Source organism: Bubalus kerabau, chromosome 8 (genome assembly GCF_029407905.1).
Source record: "Bubalus kerabau isolate K-KA32 ecotype Philippines breed swamp buffalo chromosome 8, PCC_UOA_SB_1v2, whole genome shotgun sequence".
In the NCBI taxonomy this organism is placed as follows: domain Eukaryota; kingdom Metazoa; phylum Chordata; class Mammalia; order Artiodactyla; family Bovidae; genus Bubalus; species Bubalus kerabau.
In genome coordinates this window covers 79,806,426-79,832,555 of record NC_073631.1, presented here as the reverse complement: position 1 = coordinate 79,832,555, position 26,130 = coordinate 79,806,426, and the positions used below count along the sequence as shown (strand labels likewise).

Sequence of the window (26,130 nt, the reverse complement as noted above, 5' to 3'; positions counted from 1 at the left end):
CAAAGTATAAAAATGGCAAAACCAAACAAGATGGAACCTCACAGAGAGGAATTCTTTCGGTTAATTAAATCATAGAAATTTGACAGCAGGCTGGCAGTGGGACATGCACTAAGGACAAGAAGAGTCACAAAGAAACTTTAAACAAATTGTTTTCAGTAATCATTTTATTAGTAATAATGGTGGTGGCGGTTTAGTCACTAAGTTGTGTCCGACTCTTGCGACCCTAGGCCCTGTAGCCTGCCAGGCTTCTCTCTCCATGGGATTTCTCAGGCAAACATACTGGAGTGGGTTGCCATTTCCTTTTCCAGGCGATCTTCCTGACCCAGGGATTGAACCCTAGTCTCCTGCATTGCAGGCAGATTCTTTACCCACTGAGCTACCAGGGAAATATAATACTGGTATTGTTATTTTGTAACTGTTAAAATTGTTTTAGGATTTATGGAATATAGTTACATTAGCAATATTTTTTTTTTTTGGTTTAATTCATTTAATTTTTCAAAGCAGATTAATAAATTATCAATTAAACATTACTGTTCAGAGGTTGATTTATTATCTTAAACACACCTACTATATTCAATAATTTAAAAATAAATTCCAGTATTTATGATGACAATACCTATAGATACCATTCGTGTTAAATATATTTTTGAAGATTTTCTTTATCACATTACATAATGAACATTTTAAACAGCAATGCAGATGCACATAATTTTAAGTCAGAGACAATATATGCATATTAAAATTCTGTATATTTTGATAAGGTAAAAAATAAAGCTATATAAACTGATCTTTAGCTTTTTTCTGCAAAAGTAGAATCACACTTTAATAATACTCCGACACATCTTCATTAAAGCTTTGTTTATGGACATCAAAACGATTCTCACCCCCATTCACCTACCCTCTAACTAAAAAAAACAAAACAGAATGAATGCATTTGCCAGCTGACATTTTTCCTGTTTTTTAGAAATGGGAAACTTCCAAAAGAAAGTGCATACCAAGCTGTTACACTGAGTTGTTAAATAAATACCATTAATTTCAAGATAAGCAGAAGTGGTTGCATTAGGTTCTTCATAATCAGTGCAAAACAGGTGAACTTAGTGGTTTTAAAGAAAAAGGCCGGAAACTCCCCTTAGGTTGCCCTGAACTTGTGGTTGATGCCCGTGAATTTAAGAATAGTTACACTGTGTGCGAGGCATTGCTATAGTTCAAGCTGCAAAGTCTCACAAGGTGAACTAGGCGTCTGCGGCCTGTCACTGCGGAAGCTCCGCCCCCAGCGAGCCTCGCGGCCGTGCCCCTGGGGGTCGTTTGGTCTGTGTCTGCCCGTGGAGTCAAGGGCACAGGAATGGGCTGACTGGGGTTCTAACAGGAGTGGCCAAGAGCGCGTCTCTTCTCCCAGCCAGAACGTGGCTGCAACTGGGAGGGTCTGGCCCTGGTCCCGAGGGCGGGTCCCCTCTAGTGGGGACGCTAGCTCTGGGGGATGGCGGGTTGGGAACCAGACATCCGGACCGATGGGGGAGATGTTAATACGTGGTTATTGTGCAGCTATGAGTAAGATTTTCAAAACTAAGGAAGATACTTAAATTACTTGCTTTAAGGTCAGTTTAAGGCAAGTAAGCACTGCCCACCGCCAGGTGGGAGTCTCATTGTCTTGTCTGAAATGTCCCTTCCCTGGTTCTCGTCCTTCCCTGGCTTCTGGACTCATGCCCCTGGTCCATCTCACATTGTCAGGCGCAGTCACTTAGGAACTTCCCAAACAATTTTAAGAAGACATATCGGGGCGTGTAACGGTCAGTAGCTGTCCTAAGGAGACTTGAATTATACGAGGTAAGTGATAACTGTCTGGATACAGGCAGAAAGAGGACAGCGAACCGTCAAGAAGCTTCTGTTTTAAGGCTGAAGGATAGAAACTAAAAACTAAAGAAAGAGCAGATGAAATTGCAATGAACGGTGAAGAAAGAGCAGAGCAAATGATCAGACTCTAAATATGCCTTGTAACTACTCGCTACTGCCACAAACACCAAAAACAAAACAGGTGCAGAGAATAAAGTCAAATCTGAAAATTCACATTCATCAGATATTGAGACATTCAGCCAAAACGTTCATCAAAATTTAAATGTAAAGTGGCCAAAATGTCTTCAACTTAAAAAATAAAAGCTTTAAAAACATACTTTAAAAATTAGGTACGGTACGTTAACAAACGAATAAAAGAGGAAAACAGCTATGAAAATACTTCAGTGCAAAGGCAATTTTAAGATCTCTAAAAAAACACATTACAAAGAATTTGTTAACTAAAACATACAGAGAATCTGCCCCCCACAGGTATGACATTTACACCCATTTTAGGTTCTTAAAAACGGCTGTAAAACGCACACACGGCTGTTTACAGGGTCTGGTGCGGGCCTCACGCAGGACGCGGCGTGAGTGACGGCGAGGGGGCGGGCCCTCGGGCGGACGCCCACCCAGCTTCAGGCCCCTCGGCGTCACCCCACTCTTTGGTATGCTTGCCCTTCACCTGCTTTCTCCGCACCACCTGTGTACCCTGTTCTGGCGGTCAACTCCTCCCCTCGTTCAAATAAATATCTCACAGGTGAGCATTACAGCAGCGAATCACGCGGTCTGAGCGACTCGGGAGCAGACCCAGGTGGGGCATGTAGCGGGGGCAACGTTCAGCTTCCGTGTGACCCTCCCCTAAAACGCCGTCAGTTGTACCTTCTGAAGTTTGAACCTCAAACTGAAATGTTTTCCTTACGGACCATTAAGGCTACGTCGAATGGGTTATTTCTAGAAACGGAGATTCCGTTAAAGGAGAGAGACAGGGTTTACCGCCCGGCTGCCTGCGGGTGGCACGTGGGCAGCGGTATTGCTCTTAGGTCTCCAGGGCCGCCTCGGCGACCCTGGGCCAGGTGCGAATCTGGGGGCCCACGCGCCCGAGAGGCCGCTCCCCGTGGGGGTCTGAGCACCGCAGCAGAGGCCGGCCCCGGGTACCCAGACCCCCATGCGTCCCCGCAAACCCCGAAACACTCTTCCCACAACAGCAAACCGCGCCTGTGCCCTCGGAGCGGGAAGGGGCACCTCTCGGAACCTGTGCTTTACAGGCCAGGCCCCCCCAGAGGCAGCGGGGTACGGGGAGGGGGCTCCCCTAGCACGTGGGCAGCACCTCCCCCGGAGGGGCGGAGTCGGGCCAGATGCGACCCGCGGTCAGCGTCACCACGCGCAGGTCTGGACGGCAGCCATGGACGGGCCGGGGGGCCGGTCCGAAAGCAGAGGTGTCGGGCTCGGGAGGATGGCTACTCTGTAGTCTCCAACCCCGGGCAGCGCCCTGGAAGGCAGGGAACGCGGGGCCCCTCCTGCTCAGTCTCCCACCACCCGCGGCCCCAGAGGAGGCCACACGCAAGGGTCCAGCCCCGAAGGGCTGCGTGGCGTGTGCTGCTCTTGCGGCCGGAGGAGGAGGGAGGAAGATGGGACAGGCGCCCCTGAGTGGCGACCGAAAAGGACACGCACGAGCCCGCTACCCTCCCCGACCGCGTGGCGACGGGAAGACCTCTGCTCAAGGGTCTCGGTCCGGTCCAGGCACAGCCGCCCTACATTAGCAACATTATTCACTGGCTTTCATCCTAGGAGGATTGGGTGGGTGCAGAGAATACCAAAGAAGATAATCAATAGCCTTATAATCCTAAATTTGAATTCTATAAACTCGGGAGGTTTTTCTGTTAAACACAGAATGCTTATTTCCTCGCTCGCTCTGGCACAGAGCCCCAGGAGGCAGTAGCATCCTTGGTGAGTGGTGGTGGGCCTGAGGACAGCACTTTACTCTGCAACCAGCAGTGCCCATCGGAATAGTGGCAGATTCCACTATGCCACTAATAGTGGCGGGAGAGGCCGCCAATGGCCTGTGGTGTCCTGGTGCATCCATAAGAAGATGACTAAAAAAGTTGGCTTAAAACTCAACATTCAGCTCTTCCCTTCTGTGGCCATCGCTGAAGCGCTAGCGGCCAAAATGAAGTTCAATCCCTTTGTGACTTCTGACCGAAGCAAGAATCGAAAAAGGCATTTCAATGCGCCTTCCCACATTCGCAGGAAAATTATGTCTTCTCCTCTTTCTAAAGAGCTAAGACAGAAGTACAACGTTCGATCCATGCCCATCCGAAAGGATGATGAAGTTCAGGTTGTACGAGGGCACTACAAAGGGCAGCAAATTGGCAAAGTAGTCCAGGTTTACAGGAAGAAATACGTCATCTACATTGAACGAGTGCAGCGGGAGAAGGCTAATGGCACAACTGTCCATGTGGGCATTCACCCCAGCAAGGTGGTTATCACCAGACTAAAACTGGACAAAGACCGCAAAAAGATCCTCGAACGTAAAGCCAAATCTCGCCAAGTAGGAAAGGAAAAGGGCAAATATAAGGAAGAAACAATTGAGAAGATGCAAGAATAAAGTCATCTTGTCTACAGCTTTCATTAAAAACTGTTAAAATGAAAAAAAAACAAAAAAACAAAAAAAAAAAACTCAACATTCAGAAAACTAAGATCATGGCATTCAGTCCCATCACTTCATGGCAAATAGATGGGAAACAGTGGAAAAAGTGAGAGACTTTATTTTTTGGGGCTGCAAAAGCACTGCAGATGGTGACTGCAGCCAAGAAATTAAAAGAGACTTGCTCCTTGGAAGAAAAGCTATGACCAACCTAGACAGCATATTAAAAAGCAGAGACAATACTTTGCCAGCAAAAGTCCATGTAGTCAAAGCTATGGTTTTTCTAGTAGTCATGTATGGAGAATCCCAGGAACGGAGGAGCCTGGTGGGCTGCTGTCTATGGGGTTGCACAGAGTCGGACACGACTGAAGCGACTTAGCAGCAGCAGCAGCAGCAGCAGCAGCAGCGTGTATGGATGTGAGAGAGTTGGACTATAAAGAAAGCAGAGTACCAAAGAATTGATGCTTTTGGAGTGTGGTGTTGGAGAAGACTCTTGAGAATCCCTTGGACTGCAAGGAGATCCAACCAGTCCTTTCTAAAGGAGATCAGTCCTGAATATTCATTGGAAAGACTGATGCTGAAACTGAAACTCCAGTACTTTGGCCACCTGATGCGAAGAACTGACTCATTGGAAAAGACCCTGATGCTGGGAAAGATTGAAGGTGGGAGGAGAAGGGGATGACAGGATGAGATGGTTGGATGGCATCACCAACTCAATGGACGTAAGTTTGAGCAGGCTCTGGGAGTTGGTGATGGACAGGGAAGCCTGGCATGCTGCAGTCCACAGAGTTGCAAAGAGTCGAACACGACTGAATGAAGTGAACTGAATGGACCATTCACCTTGGGTGGTTTCAGGGAACCGGCATTTCTGTGAAAGCTATGGCCAAAGAGAAAGGATGATGCATTTAACTTTTCTGAATGATTGGTACCTCAGGGTTATCAGAGTCTAGGAGGGAAAAGCCCTCTTTATGTAAATATTTCTGCTAATAGAAGAAGAAGGAATGGCGGAATTAGACTGTTGAAAAATATCATATCCAAATATGAGGCAAAGGGGCCAGTCCATAGCCATCCAAGGCAGGTCACTGCCCCATATCATGTGCCCCCTGATGGAAGCGTTCTTGCAAAAAACATCACACTTGAGTTAGATAGAGCCTCACAGTCTGTAGGAAATGCCCCTCCCTCTCCCTCAACTGCATTTATGAATGCTGTTATCCTTGAATGCCTCTAAACCCTCTAGAATTTAAGTGCCTGTCCAGGCTCTCATTTGCCCTCTGTGCTCCCTGGTCTTTCTCTTCCATGCCTACCCTGGTGATCATTGCATCTCTGAGAGCAGAACAGGTAGGCTTACATGTGCAGCTGGTTGGTTTCCTTTAGTTTCCTCTGTTTCCCTGGGTGTGGCAGCTTTGGGGCCTTGCAAGGGTTGTGTGTGCATGCAGGGGGACCTGTTGGGGAGCAGGCAGCAGACTCAGGCCCCACAGTCAGCCGAGATGAGGCATGGGGACCGCTCTGTATCCTGAGGTCTCTGTATCTCACTCTTGATTCCCTTCCCCTCAGGACCACCTGATCCTGCTCTGTGGGGACAGCTTTTATAAAGAAGGAGAAATTGGAGCCCAGATGGTACCTGCAGTGCCCTGTGTCTCTAAAGAGATATTCCAGACAGTACCAGATGTTTGTTCAAACAAATCTAGAGCGGTACTGCTTTCCTGGTTTACTGTATTTTCTACATCTGCAGCATGTGTGGTAGTAATTAAGGCATGAAATGACTGTTCTGAACCAGTCTTTTCAGAATCTAGAAATACTAAACTTTGTTGCAGTTTAAATTGAACCATATGAAATAGTCATTTTTATGGGCAGAAAACCACTGAAAATTAGCACCTTAATTTGATCAAATCTAACTTGGCCACCTGATGCGAAGAACTGACTCATTTGAAAAGACTCTGATGCTGGGAAAGATTGAAGGCTGGAGAAGAAGGGGACAACAGAGGATGAGACGGTTGGATGGCATCACTGACTCAATGGACATGTGTTTGAGTAAATGCCAGGAGTTGTTGATGGACAGGGAGGCCTGGAGTGCTGCAGTTCATGGGGTCGCAATGAGTTGGACACAACTGAGTGACTGAACTGAACTGAATCTAATGTTAATTAATATTAGTAAAATTGTATTATATTTGTTATGTTTTGAGTTGTGACTATATATGGTCACTCTAATTAACCAAAATGGTTAATTAAGTAGCTTCTCCTCTTTGCAACCATTTTGGACTATCTAGAGAGTTTAAGAATCTTCAGCATCAACAAACCCAGTTTCCCCCGTTCAGGATCAGATTTGACCTTGAAGAAGTTAAAAGTGAGCTTGCTCAGGGACATACTCTTTAGTTTCAAAGTTGTATCTTAAACTCAAGAGTCCTGGAAGCAGGTAGAGGCTTTTGTAGGCTGGGGGTCATGGAGGTGTGCTCTGTCCAAGCAGCCCTGGACTGCTGTGCCCCAAAGCAGACAACACTCAGCCTGAAACAGGCAGGTTGGGCGCTCCCACTGCATCAGGGACACTGCGTGGTCAGGAGGGGGAGCCCCAACAGTGCTCTCAGCTTGCTTGTTCATTCTTTCTAACTTTGTGGTTTGGTTTTGCAGAATGGTTGGACTTCCAAAATAATGTCTTTCAGCTGGCTATACCATATTGGCTAGAAATGTGGGGAGGCCACCCATAGGCTCTACATGCTAGAGATAGTAGGGAAGGTGTGCTGGTTTAGAAAGAAGATGTATTGGGTTTAGTAAGAAGATATGCTGGTTTATTTAGAAGATACGTTGGTTTAGTAAGAAGATGTAAAATGGTTTACTTTGACTGGTTTAGTAAGAGGGGCTGGTTAAATTAGAAAAATCCACTGGTTTAGTTAGAAGATGTTCTGGTTTAGTAAGAAGATGCACTGGTTTAGTTAGAAGATGTGGTGGTTCAGTAAGAAGATGTGTAGGGTTAGGTAGAAGACGCACTGGTTTAGTATGAAGATGTGTGGGTTTTCTTTGCATCTTTTTGTGCGCGCAGCCTGTTTGGATTTTGTCAGGAGTTTCAGGGTGTTGCCTGCCTCTTTAACTTTTTCAAAAAACTAAACAGCTTCAGTGGGGTTTGCAGAAGGAAGCTGTGGTTTATGGTCTTCCTGTTCATTCACATGTTTTTTTCAGAGGGAGGGCGAACATCTGACCATATTTTTCAACCAGATCAGAAGTGAACAGAGGAGAATGCACAGTAACTGTCGGCAGAGGGGGAGGAACCAGAATTCCTCCAGAGAAATTCCTCCTCAGACAGACTTTCTGACAGGGTATCCCATGGAGAACGAGGTAGGTGCAAGCCCAGTGTGGAAAGAGCCATCTAGAATGACTGTTGGGTCCTGTGACCTTCACTTTGGGAGCATGGGGTGGTGGAGGGTTCCTGCTGGCTTCCGGGTCTGAGAACCAGTGGCTGTTGAGAGAGATGAGGAGCTTTTTGTAGGTGGTTGGGTTTGTCCATCTTCGCCTAAGGAGTAAAAAGACTGTGGGTGTCAGGTCTGCTGTGAATTTATAGTCAGTCAGGACCCAAGATCTGAGTTTGAAAATGATTTAGGGAAAAGGTCAGGAAAAAGTGCAGTCCCAGTTGCGGACTCGTGCCTGAGTTTCATTTGTGACACCCAAGGGAAGACGAGGGGGCTGTGTAACCGGCCCAAGTGGTCTTGGCTGCCCGTGGAGGGTCAGACACTGGGTGTCAGTGGAGCAAGCCGCTGCAGTGGAGGGCAGGTTCACGCCCAGCCCTGAGATGGGGAACTTGAGTCTGTAAGGAGGTCCTGGGGCGCTGGCTGTGTCCTGTTCTTTATTTAGGACTCCGAGGCACCTAAGAAAGGCTCTTTTTCTGTTGGTAGGTGCTGAACTACTTAACTTTATAAATTTGTTGATTTGCATTACAGGGAGTGGTGGAAGGTAGTTGGAGTTAAGATAGGCAATATTGCGGTGCCGTTTTAAACAGTGTACTTATAGGAGAGAATTTGTGAGGGTGCCTTGCGCACCTGGCAGGTCTGAACCTGGGTGGAGTAGCCACTGCCTTGCCCAGCTGGACAGAACTGTGGCTCTGCCCACCCTACCCTCTGGCCTTGGTGTTTCCCCTGGCCTTGCCCTGCAGCCCTGTGGAGCCAGAGCGTCGCCGAGCTGCTGTCTTCTCCCTCCCTCAGCAGAAGGGGCCCTGGGGTGGGGACAGGGGTCCTTCAAGGTATAGCCCCAGTGCTGGGCACAGGCTCGATGCCCGTTAGACATTTGCTGAATGCCCAACTGAAGGACCCCAGGGCCTTGCTCTTGAAGCCTTTGTTCAGGGGCAGTTCTGTGTTACCTACTAAAGGAGTAAATAAGGCTTCCTGAGCACTGACTGGGGCATTCGAGATTCCCAGCACGGGTTTCTTTCCTTCACTGCCACACACTTTCTCCAGAATGTGCTGAGCTGTGAGTTGTGCCCGAGGAGTGAGTTGGTAGGTGTTTTCACCTTATCATTCCTTTTGGTCTCCAGGTGGAGGCTGCTTTTCCAGGAGTGGTTGTGCTGCTTCCTCAGCACATGCATTTCTTACTGTAAATTAATCAACAGACGCTCTGACCGAGAACATAGCCTCTGAGAATTTGTTTAGGATATGCAGATACTCAGAGCCTCGTCACCTCAAGTGAGAGTCTAGGCCAGGCTGTAATCTAACAATGCACCAGATCTTCGTTGCAGTATGTGGGATCTAGTTCCCTGACCAGGGATCGAACCCGGGCCCCATGCATAGGGAGTGTGGAGTCTTAGCCATTGGACCCCCAGGGAAGTCCTTTACCAAGAGTATTGTGAGGATCTAGGGATCACTTTCGGAGAAGGCAATGGCACCCCACTCCAGTACTCTTGCCTGGAAAATCCCATGGACGGAGGAGCCTGGTGGGCTGCAGTCCATCAGGTCGCTCAGAGTGGGATACGACTGTGCGACTTCACTTTCACTTTTCACTTTCACACATTGGAGAAGGAAATGGCAACCCACTCCAGTGTTCTTGCCTTGAGAATCCCAGGGACGGGGGAGCCTGGTGGGCGGCCGTCTATGGGGTCGCACAGAGTCGGACACGACTGAAGCGACTTAGCAGCAGCAGCAGCAGGATTCACTTTGGAGCTAGTTCTAGGAAGCAGCGTGTGTTGCGCATGCGACGTCTGCATGAAGCCCTGCGTCCGCTCCCTGGCTCTGTGCCTTGGACCCTCAGCCAGTTCCTTTCAACACTCAGGGCCCCGTTTCTTCACAAGAGACTGGGACGCAGATGCACTCCGGGTGGCATCAGTGCCAGGACAACATTCACCAAGAGAAACTGTGCTTGGTGTTGTGCTCTTTCCAGGGGCTCTTTCTTCCGTCTTTTGGGTCGAAGATTATAAAATCGTTTTGGTGATGATGAACACGAGTGCTCAATAAATATACCTGTTGAGTGAAGAGTAAACAATTGCAGAGGCTAAAACCATTTTTTAAAAAACTATTGATTTGGAGGCTATTCCAGTGAATTAAAGAATCCACAATCATTTAATGGAGTCCTGATTCTGCGTGTCAAGAATATTTTTAATTGTCAGTGTATTCTTTTTTTAAGCAACTTATTGACCAGAGACGTGTTAATATGTCTTGTTACCTGAATGTTATTGACCAGAGACATCTCAGCTTTCACTTACATAACAAATCACTGGCCACAGGTGTTAGTTTCTGCAAAAATCTCATGGTCAATAACGTATTAACTGGAACTTCCTTTTACATTTCATGTTTAAAAGCACCATTAGTTCCAAAACCCTGAGGTGCCGTCTTGTTCACTGTGTTTCTGGAAAAGCTGAGGTGCCCCCACCATGCCTGCCATACCCCAACTCCCAGCCAGTGTGCTTTCTAGCTCCTGCAGTGGGAGCTGGGCACGCATCTCCTGTGTCACATGCCTGCTGTCTTTGGGTGGAGCAGCTGCCCCCGTTCTGCACTAAAATGGGGCAAAGCAGCAGAGGAAGGCTGCAGGTTTGCTAGGGTGTCTTTCTTTACACAATGGTTTCAACATTCCACTTTCTAGGAAGGCTCAGCCACAGGTGAAACTTCTTTGGGACATTAAGAAAAAGCACATGGTGCCTTGTGTATGCAAGGCTAAGGACTGAGTTCGGGAAGCTGTGTCTGATTCCCAGTCAGTTAGGCCATATTCACGCTTGACCAGGTGGTCTGGTGTGCGGCCCGGGTTGCAGGGGCCGCTCCCTTTGCCTCTGCTAGCCTGTGAGCAGTGGAGGTCTGGCACCACGCTCCATCACAGGGCATGCCTTGTTGCCAGGGTAGCTCCTTTAAATACAGGGCATTTTGGCACTGAAGCATACCTTTGAGGCACCTGACTAGCAGTTCTCATTGTGGGTTTAGTCCCTGTTCATCTGCTGTGGGCTCGGTGGTGACCGCCTTGAGGGTGGGGATTCTGTCTCATGGCTCCGCAGCACCTTCCTGATGCCTGGCTGGCAGAGGCACCAAACCCCTTCATTAACCAGTTTTATTTCTCCCCTGTGGGGTGCTGGGTCACAAGAGGTAAAGGCAGAGGAAGGCGGGGTGGGGCTCAGCATAGGGAAAGCTGATCCCTGAGCAGTAGGGGCATCTGCAGTGGGCCGTCCTGGTTTCTTCGGCTGGCAGAGTGTCTCCTTAAGGTGGGTTGTAGGTCTTGGGCTCTGGGTCCTTTCCAACACAGACTGACTTTATAACCCGTCCCTCATTGTTAAAACAACAGCTTGGGTTGCATGCGGTGTGTGGCCCTGGTGGTTTGGCTGACCTTGGCAAAACCTCTCACCTCTGAATTGGTTTCCTGTTGCTCCCAGGTGTAGAGGAGTAGCAAGGTGGAACATCAGACAGATTGAACTGAGCTGTTTTCACGTACCGTCAGATTCAGGATCAACCATGTCTGTGCCCCCGCTGGTTATGATCTGAGAGAGTGAGTTCTGTGAGGTTAATAGGTAGAAATGGTGTAGGGACAGATGTTTACTCTGGCCAGTTTTGGACATAGGTCATCTCTGCAACGTGTTACATTCCTTGGTATTTCCACAGCCCTAGGGCAGTGCCTTGTACATCATAGAAGCTGGGAGGCTCTCAGCGCAGATACACAGTCAGGCAGAACAGGATTGAAGCGTCATCTGTGTGGGATGCCAGCCAGAGATGGAATCACAGTTCAGTATGGCCTGGCCTGGTCTGCCGCAGTCACACTGGTGAAACATGATGTTTATATTACTCCATTCCCAGCTTCCCTTTCAATGTAAAGTTTACTATCGGTGCTTGAGTGGGAAATTGTGGGTGACCGTTTCCCACCATTTCCATGTGAGCCCTGCATGGCAACAACCTGGTCCAGACCCCGCCCCCCACCCCCGAATTTCACCTGAAGTGCCCCACCTTCTTCCCTCCCACTCTCCTAACTTGTGCTAGGCTGACAGTGCCTGTGGGAGGGAGGAGAAAGAAGCCTGAGAGGACCAGGAGGGTGGTCTGTCTGAGAGCTGGGATCAGCCGTCACGGGGTCCTCCAAGGGGCACCCTCTGTCCACTCTGCAGTTCTGAGATGGTGGAGATGACGCTGTCTGTGTGATGATGGTATTGATTATCTTGTCCATGGCTTAAGTGTTCAGTTCAGTTCAGTTCAGTTCAGTTGCTCAGTCGTGTCTGACTCTTTGTGACCCCATGAACCACAGCATGCCAGGCCTCCCTGTCCATCACCAATTCCTGGAGTTTACCCAAACTCATGTCAGTGTAAGCAGCTGTAGATGGGAACTATATCCTTAAAATAACAATGTTTTGAACAATTTCACATATATAAACAAAAAGTAAATGAAGGCCCACATGCACGTTGTCATGATCATCACTAGCCCTGTGGGCCTCATATCAGCATTATTTTACACCCACCCCACCCCACATCCAGTATGAAGCACTGAGGGGCTGCACTGGAGTGTGGAGCAGCAACTAGGCGGATATCCGCCACAAGGAAGGGGTTCTCCAGGATTACTACTCTGGGGGATCAGAGGAGTAAAAGGCAGATATCCAGGTGCCAAGTACTCAGGGGTAATGAGCACAGACCAAGGAGCAGAGGAGAAAACCCCGACTCTGGCTAGAAGGAGCAAGAAGAATGCTGGGGTTCACTTTGTGGAGGGTATCTTTTGGGTGGGGTGGCCTTTATAGCTGAGCGTCTCAGTGGGTGTGGGGCAGGCCCTGCAGGATCTCCCGGGAGGCCCCCAAGGCCTCACCTGCGTTAGTGGGGGAGTCACGGCCCCTCTCCACCCGCCATCTGTGAGACTGATGGGCTGACGAGGCACCTCACAGAATCATCGGCTCTGTGGCATTCTTTTGGGTGGGATATGGCGGGTGGCTGAATTTCCCATGCAGAGGAGAAATGGAAACGAGAGCTTTTAGAGCATGTTTGGTGACATGTACATTGTTCCTATAAGTGTTGGTCAGAGGTATCCCTGCTGTGGGTCCTGCCCAGGCAGGCAAGCTGCGGCATTGTAGACAGGACAGTGAAAGGTGACTTCTCCGTCTGGGATGGGTCACCAGCTCTGGGTTTCGCTCCTGTGTTTAGTGACATTTCCCTGCCAAGTCTGCATGCTGGTGTGTTGTCTTTGCTTTTATGTTCCTTTAGGTGACTGGAAGTGGTCACCTCCAAAGAGCCCTTCGGAGCTGCCGGGAGGGGTCCAGACCTTTTTCTGGGCCCACAGGCGAGGCTGACTTCATTCTCCCTGACCTCCCTTGTTCTTGCTCTGCAGGTTTACTTTGATTGCAAGATTGGCCTTCAGGCTGGTCTAGACACTGATTTGGGGGTGAGGTTGCTCACCTAGGTGTTGGTCAGCGCCCTGAGCCCCTGAGGCCCTGGCAGAGGGAGGGGAGAGTGGAGCACAGGCCACACTTTCACAGGAGAGCGTAGAGGTGGCCTTGTGACTGTTGACTGCATTTTCTGTTGATGCCACAGGCCTGGGCACACCTCCCCACCTTCTCCAAAGACTGCAGTGAAGTGACCCGGCAGAGCGGGGAGGGGTGGAACAATGTAGCATTTTTGTCTTGTGGGGGAATCTCCCGTTTCTGCCCTGTTTTCGTCTCCTGAGTTTACTCACCTTGAGAACTGTCCTTTGAATCTTCTAAGTGTCTGTGAACAGGTGAGGGACAAGCCCCTCGGTACCCGAGGCAGCCCTCGGCCTGGTCCACCCTGGCAGCAATGGCCAGCCCTTGCCTGCACGGGGACTGTGGCAGTGGCTTGGGCCACTTCTGCTTGTTAGCCGTGGGTACAACACCAAGCCTTTGTGAATAATGAACTCCAACCATTGCCGTTTCTGCCTGCAGCCTGGAATTGTGTCGCCGTTTAAACGAGTATTCCTAAAAGGTGAAAAGAGTAGAGATAAGAAAGCCCATGAGAAGGTGACAGAGAGGCGCCCTCTGCACACTGTGGTGCTGTCCCTGCCCGAGCGCGTCGAGCCCGACAGACTGCTGAGCGACTATATCGAGAAGGAGGTGAAGGTAAGTCCACGGCCGCAGGACACACCTTGCCTGTCGCCAGCAAAGGCTCTGAGTGCACCACACGCTGCGGTCTGGGACCCGTCCCCACGTGCACCTCGGCTGACTCCCACTCGGTGGTGCACCCGTGGTGGTATGCCTGATACCCGGGTGCCCAGTCCCCAGATTGCTGTTTTCTGGCCCCATTTCTGGTTTTCTCTCCGGGAGCAAGCCGCCTCCTTACTCGTAGAGGCTGGCCGTGTGTTCCGGTTCCTTGGTAAAGGCTTAGAGCTGCCCCCTGTGTCCTTGTCACAGCCTAGGACACAGGCTTCTGAATCCTGTCAGAGACTGTGCCTGCTTGTGGATTAACAGAACGTGCACTGCTGTATTTTTAGTGCTTCCTCTAAACACTGGAGTGAGAAGAAATGAATACAAAGGTATAAAACTGTGCGGTCAGAGAGAATGGGAAAGGGTGCAGCATTAACGAGCGAGCCCCGTAAACTTGCAGAGGAGCTGATGAAGGTGGGGTAGCGAGTTCACGGAGCCCTCGGAGCTGGACCCTCGTCCCTCAGAGGATGCAGAGCCGTCCAGCTGGTCTCGGGGGTGTGTGGGGGTGTGGGGAGGCACCGTGCACATTGTGAGCGTGCGGAGGGGTCCGCTCTCACTTGGCATGGTGGGAAGTGGGAGGTCTCCCTGGTGGAGACTCAGCACTAGGGGCACTTTAGACATGGGGGCACCTGGCCCAGAGGAGGGTGGGGAGAGACCCAGTGGGAAGACGAGCAGATTGAGTCAAAACCTGTCTGGAACAGTGAGAATCGCCAACCCCGTTTCCCTCAAGCTTTCAGAAGGCCTGCAACCAGGCCTTTGCCAAGGGGGATCCTCAGAGGGGTGCTTTTATGTGGAAGCCACGCAGCCCACAGAAGTGCTTCCTCACATGACCCTGCTGTGACCACCCTGCCAGCCTGAAAGAAGCGATGCTCTGCAGCTCTGCCTGTGCTCATGGCTTCTGTCATGGGCAGCCAAGGAGAAGTACATGTTTGAGGAAAACATGTAACCTAGGGACAGAGCCCAGCACAAACACAAGAAGTAAACATGAATGCAGTGGCAACAGTGCAGAAACTGGAGGAAAAATAAAAGTATGTGGTATTGTCGGAAAAATAAGAAATACTGTTAACTGTGAGATAACAGGAAAACAGGTGGAAATGAACTTTTGGAATTAAAAATATCTTAATTATATATCATAAGCAATTCTTTAGAGGGGTCAAAAGGTAAAGAAAATCATCCAGAAAGGATAACCAAAAGATAAAGTAAACAAAGATGAGAGAGAAAAATTACAGAATCTATCCAGGATATTTAGCAGCTGACTCATGAGAAGAAGAAATGGAGGAGAGTGGGAGGAAGTTGTTAAGACAGCAAGGGTGTTTCGCAGAATTCACCAACAGACATGACTCTCAGATTGAAAGGATCCCTTTGTGGTCATAATAACCAGACAAATCAGCTCTCTAAAACCTGAGCCTGCAGAGCCCATTCTGACGAGGTTCCCGGGGGATGTACTGCCTTAGTGCGCAAGGATGCACCAGGGGAATGGAAAACACAGGTCCAGAACTGGAGTTTAGGCACAGGGAGGAGCAGAGGGAATTCCCAGGACAGGAATCTGGAAAACAGACCAGAGCAGCTCTGGGAGAACAGAGTGCGGATGGTTTTATATGTTGGGGTAGAGGCTGCTGATGAATTGGGAAGACAGAATGTGCTTTGGAAACAAAGCAAGTGAAAGGGTAGGCGTATATTACACCATGAAAATTTAAAGTTTGGGGGACTTCCTTGGTGGTCCAGTGGTTAAGAATCCGCCTGCCAGTCCAGAGGATATGGATTTGAACCCTAGTCCGGGAGGATTCCACGTGCAGTGGAGCACCTAAGCCCATGTGCTACAACTACTGAAGCCTGAACTCCAGCGCCTGTGCTCTGCAACAGGAGGAACCACCACAGTGAGAAGCCCAAGCACTGCAGTGAAGAGTAGCCCCTGCTGACTGCAACTAGAGAAAGGCCTTGCAGCAACAAAGACCCTCTGCAGCCATAAATAAGCAAAATACTTTTTTTGGGGAAAAAAAAAAAAAGTTCGGGGACTTCTGCTTCCAGGAAGATGGAGTCAACATTTTCCCCTATTATTCCCATTAAATACAACTAAAAATCCTGGACATTGTATATGTAACAACTATAAGAAGACTGAAAGGTAGAGAGATGGCAGAGCAGACCTCAGGACCCAAGCTGCGACCCAGTGGTGAGTTCCCCAGTTCTGTTTTCCTTCATGTATCTCAAGTTTGGGGCTGAAGAAGCTGGCAAACAAGAAGAACCAACAAAATTCACTCCCTCTGGCCAAAAGACCAAGAAAAGAATGGCTTAGCAGGACAGAAAATGTTTAACGGTACCTGCTCAGTTCCAACCAAAGGTGACTAAAAAACCTGTGGCCCCACCACTGCTTCTGCTTGCAAAGGCCAGGTGGGGACCAGAACCCACCCCAGAGGAGGCTGAGTAAGGAGCAGAGACTTTTATCCCTGAAGAATGCCTAGTGGAACTGAGGTGACAGTGGAGACGTAGGGAGCCTGGAATTCTGCCCTCAGACAGCAGCAGTGACACACACCAGCCCTCCTGTCAGTGGGGGCCACTTGGGGAGCTGGAAGGCCAACCATGCCCAGCAGGGAAGACGAGCCCCCCAACTCAGGTGGCAGCAGGGGCCAGTGGGGAGTCAGCCCCTCCACCTGTGCTCCCTCCCGCTGTGGAACTAGAGCAGATTTTCTGACATTTGTGTCATCAGAGTCCTGGAGGGAGAAGAGATGGCTGGCTGGGGTGGGGTGGAGAGAGCTGAAAAACTCATTAAAATAGTCATGGTTGAAACTTCTCTGATTTGGTAAGAGACAGACTTAAAGATTCAAGAAGTTGCGTGCACCACCAACAGAATAAACCCAACGCAGTGCACACTAAGACTTGTCATAGTGAAACTTCTGAAAAGTGAATACAGAGAGTCCTGAAAGCAGTGAGAAGGAACATTTTACCCATGGGGAAGACAGAATGACAGCAGACTTCTCATCAGGGGCCCGAAGGAAGTGACGGTCATCCTTCAAATGCTAGGCGACAAGGGCTGATGAGAGAGCACTAAAGATGACTCTCACCCTTAAACAGCAGCCCAGAAATGGGCTGGTTCCTTGAAGGGCACAGACTACCACAGGTCACTAGTAAATAGATCGCTTGAAGAGCCCTATAACTATTAAAGTAGTTTAGTATCTAATTTGAAAACACCCGTAAAAAACTTCACCAGGCTCAGGTGGTTTCTGGAAAATTGTATCAAGTGCTTAAAGAGTTAACAGGCTGCACAATCTTCCAGAAAAACAAGAACGGAGGGAACACTTTTTAACTCATTTTCTAAGGTTAAATAAATTGCAGACATGAATACAGTTGCTGCTAAGTCACTTCAGTCGTGTCTGACTCTGTGTGACCCCATAGATGGCAGCCCACCAGGCTCCTCTGTCCCTGGGATTCTCCAGGCAAGAATACTAGAGTGGGTTGCCATTTCCTTCTCCAACGCATGAAAGTGAAAAGTGAAAGTGAAGTTGCTCAGTCGTGCCCGACTCTTAGCGACCCCATGGACTGCAGCCCACCAGGCTCCTCCATCCATGGGATTTTCCAGGCAAGAGTACTGGAGTGGGGTGCCATTGCCTTCTCCAATGAATGCAGTTACTTAGGTATAAATCTAATGAAACACATTAGAGTTAGTATGCTGGAAGCTACACAGCATTGATGAAAGAATCAAAGATCTGAATAAATGGAGAGATATACCACGTTCATGGTTTGGAAGATTCAGCCTAGTTAACATGTCAGTTTTCCCGAAACTGATACATAGGTTTGATACAATTCCTATCAAAATTCCAACAAGATATTTTACAGATATGGACAAGAATATTCTAAAATTTATATGGAAAGGTTTTGAAAAGAAGAGAAAAATGAGAGCAGTCAGTTCACCTGATTTCAGGATGTACTTTAGAGCTTCAGCAATGAAGACTGTGTGGTAGCATCAGAGGGATCAGCATAGTAATCAGTGGAACAGCATCATGAACCCAGAAACAGACCCTCACAAATATACCCAACTGATTGTTGACAGAGGTGCAAAGGCAAGTCAGTGGAGGAAGGGCTGTCTTCTTAGCAAATGGTGCTGGAGCCAATGGACCCCCATGGGCAGAAAAATGAACTACACTCTAAACCTCACATCTTACACAAAAATTAACTCAGAGTGGACAATGGAATTAAAGGTAGAATGTAAAGCTATAACACTTTTAGGGGAAAAACATAAGAGGAAATCTTCAGGACCCAGAGTAGGCAGAGTCCTTAGACTTGACACCAAAAAGGGGACAATTGGTAAACTGGACTTCATAAAATTTAAAAACTTGTGTTCTGCCAAAGAATCCATCAGGAGAGTGAAAAGACGAGCTAAACACTGGGAGAAGATATTTGCAAGCCACCTATCTGCTAAAGGTCTTTTATCTAGAATATATAAAGAACTCTCAAAGTCTAATAATAGAAAAGCAAATAATCTGATTAGAACATGGGCAAAAGTCATGAAGAGACGTTTCATACAAAAGAAGGTATTCAGATGGCAATAAGCACATGAAGATGTTCAGCATCACTAGCCATTAGGGAAGTGCAAATTAAAATACAGTGAGACATCATTGCATACCTACCAGAATCACTAAAGTTAAAACATTAGTGAGAATACCAAGTGCTGGTAAGGGTGGGGAGGATCACTCTTGCATGGCCGATGGGCTTGTAAAATAGTGCAGCCATACTGGAAAACAGTTGGGCAGGTTCTTAGAGACTAAACCTGCAACTGCCATATGACCTGGCTGTTGCATTCTGAGTATTTCTCCCAGAGAAATGAAAATTTAAGTCCACACAAAAGCGTGTACATGAATATTAAAAACCACTTTATTCATAATAGCCAGAAACTGGAAATACCCAGATGTCCTTCAATAAGTAGATGGTTAAACAAGTGATGGACAGCCATACTGTGGAACCCTACTCAGCTGTAAAAAGGCGAGAATTACTGATTCCTTCAACAGCTTCCAGGAATCTGCAGAGCATTAAGCTCTGAAGAAAAACCAATCCCCAAAGTTACATACTGTATGATTCCCCTTTATAACATTTCTTGATATGACAGAGTTATTGAAATGGAGAACAGAGAGGACTTGCTAGGGCTTAAGGAGGGGACCAGGTTGGTGGGAAGTGGGTATGCCTGTAAGAGAGAAATGGGAGGGACCTGGTGATGGAATGTTCTGTAAATTGACCATGTAGTTAGTATCCCGGTTGTGGTCCTATGTGATCATAGGATTTTTATCTTAGGGGGTGACATGGCGTGGTGTACAGTGGATCTCTGTGTATTCTTTCTTACAACTGCATGTGATTTATAATTATCTTAAAGGTTTTTAAAAAAATGAAAGGTTATGCATAAAGTTGTGATTTCTGTATGTCTTGGCACAGTCATGAAGTAGAATTATACATAACAGAATGATATAAGTGCCAGGTAATGCTTAGGTAATAGATAATCTAAATTGTGAGAGGAAAGGAAGAAGTGGGAGTGGTGGTAGAAGAGAGGTGAATCTTTCTTTGCCATAACTGGAAATCACCAGCTCCTGTCTAAATTGATGAATCAGGCAGTAGCAACGTAAAGCCTTTATTTAGAAAGTTAGTCCTAGTCCAGAAGACCCAGAGTTGCTGCCCCTAGGGAGCGGTGTATAGCGTTGCCTGGATTGGGGCCAGATTGTTCTTTGTTAATAAACACTTTGGGGGACTGTGTAACCTTTCTTTAAACTGAGCACGTGTATTACTTTGATAAAATAAAAACTGTGACAGCAACACAGCCTGCTAGTGGTGAGGAAACTTTTACTCCCACATACTGGAGTATGGTTCTTTATGGAAAGTATTTTGTATTTAGAATGAACATTACTAACATGAAAGTGCGGATAAGGCAATGGCACCCCACTCCAGTACTCTTGCCTGGAAAATCGCATGGACGGAGGAGCCTGGTGGGCTGCAGTCCATGGGGTCGCTAAGAGTCGGAACTCGACTGAGTGACTTCACTTTCACTTTTCACTTTTGTGCATTGGAGAAGGAAACGGCAACCCACTCCAGTGTTCTTGCCTGGAGAATCCCAGGGACGGGGCAGCCTGGTGGGCTGTCGTCTATGGGGTCACACAGAGTCGGACACCAGTGAGGTGACTTAGCAGCAGCAGCAGCAACATGAAATTGAGAGGCACGTAGTAGTAGATTTCTCTGTGTTAAATGCTTGCTGTGTACAGCAACACTGTACCATTTTAACTCTTTTTCTCCTTGAATCCCTACCCTGCCTTTTTAAAGCAGAAGCATCCTTCCTCTAGTTGCCATCCCAAGCTGACATTTGTCCTGGAGGAACACAGTGCAGTGCAGGCTTGGGCCCTGTGAACTCACACTCTGGCTTTGAATTCTGGGCCCAGCAGTGGGCCACTCACATGTGTGATACCAAACCCAAACCCAGGATGCTTCCCCCACCTCACCCCGGGATGCTTCTTGATGAAGCATCTAGAAGCATCATTAAGCATCTTGGTTTCTTAATGTGTCTTACTTATTGTATTTTTAAAAGTTAAATACATAAGTTATGGACATGATGCAAAATTTAGATGGTGAGGAGATTCCTGGTGAAAAGAGGTTCCCTAGTCCCCACCCCCACCCCCACCCCACCAGAAGGAATTCCTGGCATCAGTTTCTTGTGTGCCCCTGCAAGGGGGATTTGTCTGTACATAAGATCACACGTGTGTGTCCCCAGATGATTACCTAGTGGGTCCTTTGCACCTCGCTGTTTACAGGCAACAACGGATCGTGACATATCTTGGAAGGTTGGGGCACATAGAGCTGCCTTGTCCATTTCGCTGGCTGTGTAGTGTTCCATTATTTAGTGGAACCATATTTTTATGTAACCAGTGATCTGTTCGTACATATTTGTCTCTGTTACACACATTTTACTAACTCTCTAGGTTAAATTTGAAGTAGAATTTCTGGGTGTAAAGCTTTCTTTCTATTTTGACAGACATTTCCAGGTTGCCCTTCATGTAAGATTTAAGCTGGTAGACACCGTTGTCAGTCTGGGAGAATGCCTGTTATCCACACTCTAAGGAGCGACACAGTGTACATGCAGCTTTTTGATCTTTGCCAATCTGGTGGTCTTAGTTAGTTTCATCACAGTTCATACTTAGTGAAGCTGTATATCTTTTCCCAAGTCAGATCTCTTAAGTGTCTTTCTGTAGCCGTTTTCCTGTTGAGTGGTTTGTGGTTTTCCATACATCTTCCCCAGCACTCAGTGTGGTTGGTAAGTTCCCCCTTCACCGGGAAGTGAGTTGTAAGTTTTCCCTGTTTGTCGCTTGTTGTTGTTCAGAGACGTCTGGGTTCTCTAAGAAGCAGAGTCTGAAACAGAGCCTGAAACTAGAGATTGTGTTGGATGATTCAGGCCATGTTCTCAGGAGAAGGGCAGGGAAGGAAGCAGGATGGGACAGAGGAAAAAGATGTGTATCTGCTCACTTATGGGCATGTAAGGGGCACCTGAAGGCCACACAGGCACCTCGCTGTCCCCATTATGCAGCAGCTTCCCTACCTCCTCTTCATGACCCAGGCCAGCCCTGCAGTACAGTGCCGCCTTTCTCTGCTTGCTTGTCTGTGGCATCAGGAGGAGACTGCAGTTTTAAGTGTACATCCCTTTTGTTTCCCCTCACAGGAGCATTTTATCAGTAGGGCCAGGCTCTCAGAACCTACAGAGCCAATAGTCTCAGGGCTGGGGGCACACGCTCCTCATGTGTGTCTCTTGGATTGATGGTGACCAGGGCCACTCCCACTGCCCTATTTTGGGCCCCCAGACCCATGCGTTCTGTCCACCGGGGACCAAGCTTGGTGTAATGACTTGCATCCAGATGTGCCCTGCATCTCTGAAGAGATGGCATGCTTTCAGATGTCCTCTCTGGATGTGCCGCCTCCCTGAAGGGGACCTTGCTGGCCACCTGGGCCTCTGAATTTCAACAGTGTCTCAGACCCTCTCTTCCACACACCTTGAACAGGTTTTCCTCGAAGTAAGTGATGGAATGGGGTGGTGGGGTGGGACATCCCTGCAGTATCAGTGTTACCAGCTCACTCTCTGGGGGCTTGGCCTCTCCTTCAGGCACTTTCTGAGACTCGAGTCTGGCTCAGAGATTGCTACCCTGCATTGGAGCAGTGCACTCAGTGGTGGTGTCCTTCTTTGTATACATCAGGCAGGACCCCAGTTGGCTCCCAGCAGCTCTCTCGACACTGGGAACCCCTCTACTCTAGTATCTCTGTAGGGCCTGCATACCAGCCTCGCCCTCCTGTCCTCTGCCTTGCCATTTGACCATTTACAGTAAGTTACTGCCCACTGCAGTGAGCAGCCTGCCTGTGCTCCTGGTGGCTAAGTGCTGCCCTCCTGGCTTCTGCTTTCCCAGGGTCCTGTTGTCCCCCTCACTCCAGGAAAAGTGAAGTGAAAGTCGTGTCTGACTCTTTATGACCCCATGGACTCTACAGTCCATGGAATTCTCCAGCCCAGAGTACTGGAGTGGGTAGCCTTTCCCTTCTCCAGGGGATCTTCCCAACTTCGGGATCGAACCCAGGTCTCCTGCATTGCAGGTGGATTCTTTACTATCTGAGCCACAAGGGAAGCCCAAAGCCTGGTTCTGAAGCATCTCCTCCCTTCACCTCAGAACAGCCACCACGGAGCTGCCTGGTGGTGCCAGCACCTCTGCCAGCTCATTTGTTCCAGCTTGTCCTTGAGAATGGGGTGTCTTCTTAGCCCTCCCAAGAAGCAGGGGTGGTCTTGGGGTTCTGTGTCTTACACGGTAGATCCTGTCCAACAGGCCTACCTCTCGGCGTGTTTTGAAACCTTTATCCACAGTTCTGCCATCTCCATTGGGTTTAACACAGGCTTTGAGTTTGCTGAGCTTCTAAGCTGTACTAGCAGCGAGTGAGAGCCATGTCCGGGCCCCTGACCGGGGTTAAGGTCTATGGGCAGAGCTTCATAGACAATGCTCATCTACATGGAGTAGTAGGGTTCCATCTGCCTCCATCTGGTACCTGCTGCTCCATCAGTGTTCAGACTTCTCCGTTTAGTAGGACCAGCAGGTCCCAGTCCTGCTATGCTGAAATTTGACTTCAGGAACAGGTCTTTGGCTGGGAGGGGAGAGGGCAGACCCCAGGGAGAAGTATTGTCAAGAGAGTTGCCCATCCAGTGAGGCCTGTGTGTAGTTTGCAAGCAAGGCAGGTGTGTGTGTATGTAGGTCTCAAGTGCATCTCCCTAGGTGTCCCCCATCCAAGTCTCAGAGTCCCTCCCTCCCATCAGCATCCATGCTCTGCCATAGGAAGCTTGTAGGTCAAGGCCAAAGAGGTGCATGTTATAGGGAGGCTGACTTAGGCTTAAGGTACAAATGGACTTTTCTTGTATCTCATTAGCAATTATTTTTGGAAGTGCTTCCGACTGTTTAGAGCTGAAGTGGTGAGCTCACCAGCACGCTCCTGAGTCAGCTGCAGTCTCTATACGGGCAGGAGAGAAAGCGGTGGGGATAGCCAGTGCCCAAGACAGTCCACTTTTGATACCAGGGCTGATTGAGCTGATGTGAGTGCTTGTCAGATGTTCCCTTGGTCTCTATTGTCCCATCACATTCATCCCTCTGTAGCAGTCCTTGACATGCTGGGATGAGTTTATTGGCACCTCACAGCAGGTGTGGACTGGTCCCTGATTTTGGTGTCAGAGGCACTATGTATTGGTCAGCACTGGCCAGGGAACTGCCCAGGGCAGGGTCAGATCTGTCCAGAAGGCCCACACTGTCCCATCTCGAGTTCTAGCAGGGATCAGAGCTGCTCGTTTCCTTTTTGGTAACATTTGTTTTACTAATACCCGTTGTACAGTGAAAAAAATCTCAAATGAATGAGGCCTCACCTCTGTGAAGACAGTAGAATCCTTTTTGGTGATTTGTGAGCCTGAATTTGAAGCATTGTGGCACTTTGAAAAAGACGAGACAGTGGTGGTGCCGTTGTGTCCCCCAGGCCATGTAAAGGCAGGGGTAGTTCTTGTGCAGCCATGCAGATGTAATACCGGGGCATTTTTATATGACCACAACTTAGTTTTTTTTTATTATTATTATTAAACTATTCGAATTTAAACAAAATTAGCAATTTTGGATGCTGCAAATCTAGAAGTGGTAACTAATATATAGTATAATATTGATTATATTTCAAAAAGCTTTTAGCAAATACAGTTATTGAGTAAAGCTATGAAAAGATTTTTTCATTGTGGCAAAATACGCATCACATAAAATTAACCATGTTTAAGTGTATATTTTGGTGGCAGTAAGTACATTGATATAGTTGTGCAGTCATCATTACCATCTACTTCCAGATGTTTTTAATCTTCTCAATCTGAAACCCTTCCCATTAAACAATAACTTCCTATTCCCTCAGCCCCTGGCAACCACCACTCTGCTTTCTGTCTCTAAATTTGACTCTTCTAGGGATGTCGTGTAAGTGGAATCATACAGTATTTGTCTTTTGTGATTGGCTTTAATTACATTTAGTATAATGTACTCAAGTTTCATCCATGTTGTAACCTGTGTCAGAATTCTTTTTTTTTTTTTTTTTTGAGACTAAATACTATTGCATTGTATATATATTCTCTTCAGCTGTCAGTGGGCGTTGGTTTGTTTCCACCTTTTGACTATTCCGAATAATGCTGCTGTGAACATGGGCATACAAAAGTTTGTTCAGGTCTCTGCTTTCTATTTTTTTTCTTTTTCTAATTGTGTTAAAATATAGCATAAAACATGCCATCTTAAGCATTTTGAAGTGTGCAGTTCAGTGGGGTTAGATGTGCACATGTGGCTGTGCAGCGTCACCATAATCCTTTTCATCTTGTAAATCCGAAACTGTGCCTAGTAAATAAAAACTTCCCATTCTTTCTTCCCCACAGCCCCTGGCAGCCATCTGTCTTTCTGTGTCTGTGAATTTGACCGCTCTAGAAACCTCATATTAGTGGAATCAGACGCTATTAGTCTTTCTGTGACTGACTTATTTCACTTAGCGTAGTATTCTCAATTTTTACCCATGTTGTAATGTATTACAGAATTTCCTCCCTTTTTAAGGCTGAACAATATTCTAGTGTATGGATATACCTCATTTTGCTTATCCATTCATCCATCAGTGGACACTTGGGTTGCTTCCATGTTGTAGTTACTGTGAATAATGCTGCTGTGAACATGAGGGTACAAAAACCTCTTTGAGACCATGCTTTCAATTCTTTTGGGGGGTGGTGTGTATGTGTGTGTGTATGTGTGTAGTGGAATTGCTGGGTCATATGGTAATTCTGTTTTATATTCCCATCAACAGCGCACAGGTGTTCCAGTATCTCTACATCCTCACTAACAACTTGTTGTTTTCTGTGTGTGTGTGTGTTTTAATATTTATTTGATTGTGCTGGGTCTTAGTTGGGGCACATGGGATCTTTGATTTATGTTGTGGCCTGCGAGCTCTTGGTTGTGGCATGTGGGATCTAGTTCCCCAATCAGGGATGGAACCCGGGCCCCCTGCGTTGGGAGCTTGAAGTCTTTGCCACTGGACCACCAGGGAGGCCCTTTGTTTCTTTGTTTTTGTTTTTCGTTGGCCATCCTAATGAGTGTGAGGCACTATCTCATTGTTGCTTTGATTGTATGTATCTAATGACTAGTGATCTTGAGCATCTTTTCATGTGCTCACTGGACATTTGTATACCTTCTTTGTGGCTTCTCTGGTGGCTCAGTGGTAAAGAATCTGTCTACCAGTGGAGGAGACATGGGTTCGGTCCCTGGGCCAGGAAGATCCCCTGAAGTAGGAAATGACAACCCACTCCAGTATTCTTGCCTGGAAAACTCCATGGACGGAGGAGCCTGGTGGTCTACAGTCCATGAGGTTGCAGAGTCAGACACAGCTGAGTGATTGAGCATGCTGCACACACATGTCTTCATTGGAGAAAAGTCTATTCAGGTCCTTTGCCCATTTGGCATCAGATGTCTTTTGTTGAGTTTTAGGAGTTGTCTTGTCAGATAGATGATTTGCAGATATTTTCTTCCATTCTGCTGGT

The 26,130-nt window shown here is 47.8% G+C and overlaps 2 protein-coding genes across 6 annotated transcripts in view; both read left to right on the top strand.

Moving 5' to 3' along the window:
* Positions 1–26,130, top strand: part of CCM2 (CCM2 scaffold protein) — a 59,689-nt gene that overhangs the window by 12,715 nt on the left and 20,844 nt on the right. The window contains exons 1-2 of one of the 5 annotated variants that reach the window (XM_055590666.1): positions 473–2,587; positions 13,797–13,970. The exons of 1 other annotated variant lie outside the window; for it this stretch is intronic. In XM_055590666.1, coding sequence (XP_055446641.1) covers positions 2,498–2,587; positions 13,797–13,970 — 264 coding nt within the window. In that variant the 5' untranslated portion in view covers positions 473–2,497. Of the gene's footprint in view, positions 1–472; positions 2,588–7,661; positions 7,802–13,796; positions 13,971–26,130 lie in introns of those variants that run through there. 3 more of the 5 variants (XM_055590670.1, XM_055590665.1, XM_055590668.1) reach the window with 3 other exon arrangements.
* On the top strand, positions 3,918–4,491 carry LOC129659382 (60S ribosomal protein L26-like). The gene has a single exon (XM_055590671.1). It carries the CDS (start codon positions 3,920–3,922, stop codon positions 4,433–4,435), a length of 516 nt encoding a protein of 171 aa, XP_055446646.1. The 5' UTR covers positions 3,918–3,919; the 3' UTR covers positions 4,436–4,491.